General features: G+C 40.5%; 1 protein-coding gene across 1 annotated transcript; it reads left to right on the top strand.

Moving 5' to 3' along the window:
- Positions 1–2,284: 2,284 nt before the first annotated feature.
- On the top strand, positions 2,285–8,296 carry LOC141440318 (uridine and thymidine phosphorylase-like). Its single transcript, XM_074104804.1, is given in 10 exon segments — positions 2,285–2,440; positions 3,375–3,512; positions 3,818–3,938; positions 5,248–5,400; positions 6,715–6,835; positions 6,838–6,858; positions 6,861–6,898; position 7,074; positions 7,439–7,573; positions 8,058–8,296. Coding segments are annotated over 9 exon segments (915 nt in total). The 5' UTR covers positions 2,285–2,440; positions 3,375–3,411; the 3' UTR covers positions 8,282–8,296.
- Positions 8,297–8,623: the final 327 nt, after the last annotated feature.

Raw genomic sequence — 8,623 nt, 5'->3', positions numbered from 1 at the left:
TTATTTTAGAGAAACCGATTCTAAAGAAAGAAAGAAAGAAAGAAAATACATTTATTCACAACACAAGACACAACAATAGTATTAAGTACAAATAGACAACAAAATAGAATAGATTCTGATGATAATTTTTTATTTGAAAGCTTTGTAAGACGTAAATTGTTATTAAAAGAATAACATACTAATTTTTACTGTTTGCACAACTGCGACTGGTTATTGATGCAGCTGATTGATGTTTAATAGTGAAATTGGTTCAACTCTGAATAGGGTTATCATAACATTATGATTGGTTATTTGGAGTCTTTTTGTATTTTTGATATGTTATCATAACATTTTTAAGAACGACCAATTATTTTTATTATCGTCTACTCATGACTACGTGTCTCTCAGAGAAACGAGGTTAACTTCAGCCGTAAGTTTAAACAGCCGTAGTGGTCTTGTGGTTTGAGCTATGGCCTCTTAAAACAGAGGATCGTGGGTTGAACCCCGGGGTAGCTAAAGCTAAAACGGTGAAAGAAAAACATTCGTGATACACACACAAAAACACACACACATACACGGACGCACGCTAGAAGGAAATAGTATTTTATGCAACTGTATCGTAATAGAGGTCCTTAAAACACGAGTGTGAGTTTATGAAACGAGTCGTAGCCGAGCTTCATAATAGGGTCACATGAGTGTTTTAAGGCATAATTACGTACAGTTGCATACAATATTTTATCTATATCCATATATTAAATCCTCTTTCATGTGTTCCACCGAACCATTGAGAATGACCTGCATTAACGAGAACTAGGTAGGTATGTCTGCCCCACGAGCTGCGCCCGCTGCGCGCGCGACGACCTGCTGCTGCACTTGGTCGCGGCCCCCCCCGCGCTGTAATGATGTATGAAATCTCATTACGATACAGATTTCTGTATCGTAATGGTTGTTCATAATAGAATCCAATGTCGTAATGCTGGTCATTACCTATGGTTTTTGAACGCATAATTGAGGATTTACTATATGGGTGTAGATAAACTAATATAAGGTGTGGTAATTTGCGAATTATAAACAACACGTGATAGCTAATTGCTAATTGACCTTGTCTATAGAATTCTAAAGATTATCGCTAACAATGACACTAATTATCATCGTAATGTACGACGAGCGTTAATTATCACCACTTAACTAGCTTAATTGCTTAATTAAGATTAACTTTAGTAGGAGTAATTAAAATGTTACAACGATTTTACGATCAATTATCTATAATATATTATAATAAATAATTATGTAATATATAATTAATCTACAATAAGTATATAATTATCTATAGCGAAGCCGTGGTGGCCTAGTGGTTTGACCTATCGCCTCTCACGCACAGGATCGTGAGTTCAAACCCCTAGCTCGCACCTCTGAGTTTTTCGAAGTTCATTTGTGAAATAACCATTTGAAATTTACCACGAGCTTTACAGTGAAGGGTAACATCGTGAGGAAACCTGCACACACCTGCGAAGCCATTCAATGGTGTGTGTGAAGTTCCCAATACGCACTGGACCGGCGTGGGAACTACGGCCCAAGCCCTCTCATTCTGAGAAGAGGCCTGTGCCCAGCAGTGGGTCGTATATAGGCTGGGATGATGATGATGATAATGATCTATAATTCCTAAGACTTTAGTACGTGGCGGCTGAGTGACAGTTTTCGTTAGATAGGCACTTGTCCCACTGCCGACGATGAGCGAGAAGCGAGTAGAGCGAGTAACTAGAAACGAGTGGGCGAGCAGCGAGAAGCGAGTGTAGTTTTGTCGCTCGGCTGTAAGCGAGTGTTCGCGTGCGACGGGCGATTACTCGCTCCTCTCGATTCGCTCGTGCGGGGCGGCCGCCAAGCTGACATCGCTGAGCGAGTATCTATAGCTCAGCGAGTTTTATAGCTCTAGTCGCTGCGACAAAAGATGTAAGAGCGAGTTCTCGCCGACAGTGTGAACAGCCAGCGATCAACTATTAATATATGTGTCTCTTTTACTCACACAGGATCTTATATCTTTTGTTCGTTTCTTGAGCGAGAAAATAGTCGGTAGCCAATCGCTTCCTCGCTGGCGGTGAGACAAGTGCCATAATCTGGAAAGTGGGAGAATTGGGAGTTGGACAATCTGAGAAGTGGGAGAATTGTGCCACAATTGTGGAACAATTAAGAAGCCAGTCCCTAGCACCTGACGTGAGCTCAAGCAAGTCGCTCAAGAGTCGCGAATCGAGTTATTGCGGCGTCACACACACAACAAACTTACTCAGTAATAGGTACATAAGTTTTAGTCCGCTTACCACACTCGGTCAGATCAGACGTTCAAGTGCCAGTGATAAACTGACACGATAGTGTAACTGGTAGTGAAACGTTAGATAAAAAGTTAAAATTAGCTATAGGACTGACTGCTCGGAAGTTCGCCCGGCGATTCTACCGAAACGTCGAAGTAAGTAAAAGTGAAATTAAGAGTTAGAAAAAAAACAAATGTTTAAATTACGAACGTTAGTTATATCAAAATTACGGAAGACTAGCTTTAGCTTAGGTACGCCTGCGAAAAATTAGTTTGTCTCTATCCCACAGGAACTTTTCAATTTACTGGGATATACTATATTATGCCTTATATGTGCTTCCCTGGATTTCAGACTATCTTTATACAAAATTTCATAAAAATCTGTTCAACGGTTTAAACGTGAAACGACAGACAAACGAGTTACTTTCGCATTTATGTATGTACCTACCTTGGTTTTTCGCTATAGGTGTGTTCGTAGAAAGGTACTTATATGTTATCTTTACGTAGGTACTATAAAAAAATAATTATCAAAATCAGACTACTCTGTACTACAGACTATTGGTCATGTATTACAATCAGTGACTGATCAATCAACCATTCCCTGTTTTCCTACCCTTAGGGTAGGATTTTTTTCCAAATTTATATGGGACCACCCTCGGGGTATACGCTTTCCAATAAAAAAAGAACTATGGGCCGGACTACTCTGTAAAAAGTTATGCGTGGTCATACATAAAAAAAATATACGCTTTGACTAGAGAACCTCCGCCTACTCCGTTTTTTTCGTCGGTTAGTAAAACAATGTAATTTCTCGCCATTGTACGCTTGGACCTTATAAACTGACTAGTTGACGCGTTCGTCCGCGTTGAGTACGTTTATCGCTATCCAGCAGGAATTAAGCAATTTTCCGGGATAAAAACTATAGTCCTTCCCTGGGGCTAAAACTATCTGTATAGTATACCGAATTTCATCTCAGTCGGTCCAGCGATTAAGACGTGATGAGATAACAAATACAAACAAAGAAACATACTTAAAAACTTTCTCATTTATAATATTAATGGGATGGGATTTATCTGTCGGATGTATTTTACAGAAATCAAGGGTCAGGCCAGGCAAGAAGATAAGCAAGAATGCAGTGCAATTGTGACCACCTTGTGTCTGCTAGAGCAGGCCACTACTTCAACTGCATCTCTGTCTGGGACGAGAAAGAAATGGGCTTTCCGTGTCCAAAGTAAGTTTTTTTATTTATAAAATTGACTTTAGCCCTTTATAACGTGAAACTGGTTGAAACATGATTGTGTAATCTCCTCAAAATAAATGATTCAACTATTTAAAATTGCAAAGGAATTGGCTTGGACCACCTAGTAAATATTTTAATATCTACGCCTACTAATCGTGCTAAGAAAGAGATTTGAGCCGTTTTATTTGAAAACATTCAAAAAACAACACGAAACATTAAAAAACGAAAAACAAATCACTAACGGAAAAACAAAGTAAAACATAGGAAAATGTTGCCATTCTGTGCCATTATTGCAGGAATGCCGATGGCTCGCTGCGCCTGCGCAACGCACACTTAAAGCAGTTGGACTGTGACGTGTTGTACCACCTCGGCCTCGACACCAGCACCGACCTGCGTGCCATGTTCGAAGACGTCAAGGTACTCGAATTTCCTCTGCATCAATGAAAACCAATCAATCTACATCAAACAATTGGGTACTTTACTCACCCGCGACGTTGTGACAGCTACGGCATCGGGCATCTGTACGCTATTTCTAGTCATCATCATCATCATGTCAGCCGAAAGACGTCTACTGCTGGACATAGGCCTCCCCCAAGGCTCTCCACTCAGACCGGTCTTATGCTTTCCGCATCCACCACGATCCCACGATCTTAACCAAGTCGTCGCTGCATCTTGTTGGAGGCCTACCGACAGCTCGTCTCCTGGTCCGCGTACGCCATTCGAGAACCTTCTGACCCCATCGGCCATCAGTCCTGCGAGCAATGTGCCCCGCCCACTGCCACTTTAGTTTAGCAATTCTTCGGGCTATGTCGGTAACCTTAGTTCTACTGCGGATATCATCATTTCTAATTCTATCCCGCAGAGAAACACCGAGCATGGCATAGTATACTTCGAGTAGAAATGAAAAAAAAAAAAAAAAACTCACCGCTGTGATTTAATTGAACAAAGATTGAACAAAGATTGAACAAAGATTGAACACGAAAAAACGTTACTCAGTTAGTTTCTGGGTTTCTGGGTTGGTTTAGCGCCATCTATCGGATGTTTAGTTAAACTTTCGCTAATACATTGGTCTGAGGCCGTATTTGTCTAACGCGCTGACGTTCGCGACCGCAATCACCATCTCTTTCTGTCTTCGTCTTATGCCGTGTGACAGAGTGATACCAAATGTGTTAGACAATGGGCATTTCTACCTACCGCTGTACCTTGACTTCATCTCTCCGATTTCAACAAAATTTGGGAGGTAGACTCAGTCCATGATTCTGAGCTGGAAAAACAGGGTCTCCAGATGTGTCCCCAAAATATTGTATGGATGTGTCCATTTTGTACGATAAATATAAAAAAAAAAATCGTAACAAAACGGACACATCCATACAATATTTTGGGGCCACATCTGGAGACCCTGTTTTTCCAGTTCGGAATCATGGACTGAGTCTACCTACCAAATTTTGTTGAAATCGGACAGATAAACTCAGGGTACAACGGTAGAATATAGAAATGCCCCAATAAGGCAAATTTAATAATGTAAATGGAACAAATATGTGGTCACTCCTCCACCTCCGCACTATAAGGATACCTACCCACAAATTACACAAACTCAACTATCACCACCACACTACACTGACGCGTTTAGAACTTAACCAGAGTTCATCTTCAGAGCAGCCGTTCACCATGCTATCAGATGTTAAAACGCCTTAAACGCCTTTGAATATTTAGTACTTTGTTTCAGTTTGTCTGTATGGGCGGCACCAAGCACCGCATGCGTGAATTTGCGATCCACATGTGCCGGGTCCTCGGGGTTGAAGAGACGAAACTTCTTAACCTGACTAAGCACGCGCATCGTTATGCCATGTACAAAGTGGGGCCAGTACTGTCGATTAGTGTAAGTTTTTGCATAAAATGTACAGTAACTAGACCCTTTCAAGTTGTAGTCTAGAAGATTGAAAGGTGTACAATCAGTAGCTAAGTGGGTGAGCAGTTGTGGCGCTCAAAGTACCTTGACAGTAGAGTCGTGTGTAGAACATTTTAAGAACATACCGTAGCCGCTCATCTACTTCTGCTGCTGACCGTACGTATACTCCATCCAACTGAATCGTGACCCACCGTAGAAAAAGTCACAGTGACATTGCAATGCTTGACAAGGGAATTTATTATGACACTTACTGTGAGAACGTTCTACGGTGGGTCAGGAATGAATTGGTTCGACTGTACCTTTTGCTGAGCTGCCTCTCTAGTAGGGTCTGCCTGCTCGCTTTGTTTTCAGTAAACTCTAAAATCTATCAGAAGCTTACAATTTTATTTAGTAGAGTTAACAGTATACTAATAACACACACATACACAGTATAATACTCGCTAGAGTTTTTTAGTCTCAAGTGTAGATAAGTTTTTGACGCAAAAACATCTCGAAAGCGTTAACGTTAACTTCTGCTGGGCAGAATTTCTAATATAGGCCAAGTGGGCAAAACTTGACGATAATTTATACGACTTCTGTCAACACGCGCCCATATACCTACTAGGGATGCACGTTACGATTCGATTCATGAGTAAGGTAGGTATTAATTTGTTATATTATAAGTATTGAATATTTATTACCTATCTCCAATTTTTAATGAAGACAGATCGATTATAAACGGATGACGCAACAAATTCACATTACTAATTCACATTATTTATGTTACCAAGCGAAGTAAATAGATATACACACAAAAATCAGAAACATGATGCGGATAGTTTAGAAAAAGTCTTCATTGATTTTAATTATAAGTAGCTAAATTTTATTTATTTTACATTGTTTAATGCTGTATGTATCGTCCTGTGTGAATAATAGTGTTATTTTATTGTGATTATACCGTGGATCCAACGATTATATATATCCAATGTGTGGTCAGATTTAATGTTTAAAATGCGTTTTATTTATCAAAATAAATACATATTTTGAACCGATTTCTGATAGGATCCGATTTTTACGAGATCGATTCAAGAGTATGCGATTCGATCCGTGGATCGTTTCAGAGGTTTACGATCCATTACAATTCAAAAGATCGATTCAAAGTGAAAAATCGTGCATCCCTAATTCTCTACCATATACGGGACATCAATCTACCCGTCATCATGAAAACCGTCTTATGAACAAACTGGCAGCTCCTGTGGCGGCGCGTAACAGCAACAAACTGCACATAATATTACGTCTTTTCAGCACGGAATAGGTATTCCATCAATGTCAGTGGTCCTGCAAGAAGTCCTAAAGCTGCTGCACTACGCGGGGTCGCGCGACCCCGTGTTCTTCCGGATCGGGACGAGCGGGGGTCTCGGCGTGCCCCGGGGTCGGTGGTCGTCTCCGCCTGGGGCTGAGCGGGACGCTTGAGAAAAGCTATGACGTTGTAAGTCCTTGTTAGTAAGTACTAAGTACCATCATTATATATTTCAGCCTTTATAATTTATTACCTTGTCGCTGTCACTTCATGTTTGAACTTTTGCATAAAGTTTGTCAGATGGTATGATAAGCATTTTATGAGAAGCAGTACAAGTGATACCAGTGATGAATATGGTTCCGAGCGTGGTGGTTCACTATGGGCTTTATAAATAGGCTCAGAGTTGCTCAGCGAGATATGGAGAGGGCTATGCTTGGGGTTTCTCTACGGAATCGAATCAGAAATGAGGAGATAAGTAGAAGAACGAGGGTACCGACATAGCCTAGCGAATTAGCTCGTTGTAACAATTGGCAGGCCATAATAATAGCACGGAGAGCAGATGGCTGTGGGGCCGAAAAGTTCTCGAATGGATCCATTTCTTAATGTGTTTTAACTTCAGTATATATCAATGGGAAAACTGTAAAATTAAACTCAGTACTCGCTGCGAAAAATCTTCGAAGTTATCAACTTAATTTAATTAATCTTAATCAGACGTAACTATTATTTCAGCCAGTGCTCGTAAGATCCGCAAGCTGCCTTCGTACTTCGACGAGCGCCTCTGCAAGGAGGTGGCGGCGGCGGCGTCGGGTGACGGGTACAGCACTTACATCGGTGGAACCATGGCTGCTGATGATTACTACAGAGGTATGTTGTTTGTTTTTCTTAAGTTACATATTTCAATAGCCGTTACCCGCCTTTCGTCCGCGCAGATTCTTTTAGGTATCGCTATCTTTGGGAGCTATTGCAATTTTCCGGGACTCAAACTAGGTATCTGTACACCGAATTTCATCTAAACCGTTCAGTTGCTTCATCACGTTGAAGTAACAACAAATAGACTTACAAACTTTTCGCATTTTATTATATAATTAGTGGGATGAAAATAATGCTCTCAGGGTAAAAATGAATTGATTATTACGGTTAAATATAATGGTGAATATTAAGGTTTCATTGTTAGGGTTCCGTACCTCAAAAATAAAAAAAGCGTCATAGTTTCATTTGCATATTGTCTGATTCATGTTTTTCAGTCTGTCACAGCTAATTTAGTCGGAAACGATAAAATAAATGTGGAAATTGGTAGACTCACTCAGTCTTTTTTTTATCAAAACTTAAGCATTTTCCTACTTCTCAGGTCAAGCTCGCTTAGACGGTCCTCTGTGCGACTACACTGAGGCGGACAAAATGGCGTTTCTGCGAACTCTCTCAGAGCTCGGCGTGAAGAACATAGAGATGGAGGCGACCGCCTTTGCTGGGTATACCAGGGAGGCAGGAGTGCGAGCGGCTGATGTCTGCGTGACGCTTCTAGACAGGCTACAGGGCGATCAGGTTCGTAGGTTTGCGGATAGATGGCGTTAATGACAAAACATTGAATGCGATCTATCTATATACATAATATGTGTTGATTGTAAACATACAGAGGAAAACTTTGCATGTTTATTTCATTGTTTGTATGGAAAGAATAATTTTTAAAATCACAGAACTGATTTAAACACATTCAATGTCTTCCAGTAAAAGCTAAACGAACCAGATCGTTTTTATGCCAGGAAATTTAAATTCCCGCGGGACGCACCAAGTAGCAGGCATCAGCTGGTGTTTTACTATTGTTTAGGAAACACTTTTTTATGACATTCGCCCTGTGGTGCTGTCAAAATTGATCAAACTTAAACACACATCCTAGTGTTTACTCATTTTATTTCT

This window comes from Choristoneura fumiferana, chromosome 22 (genome assembly GCF_025370935.1).
Source record: "Choristoneura fumiferana chromosome 22, NRCan_CFum_1, whole genome shotgun sequence".
Taxonomy (NCBI): Eukaryota; Metazoa; Arthropoda; class Insecta; order Lepidoptera; family Tortricidae; genus Choristoneura; species Choristoneura fumiferana.
This window is presented reverse-complemented; position numbering and strand designations above follow the sequence as displayed.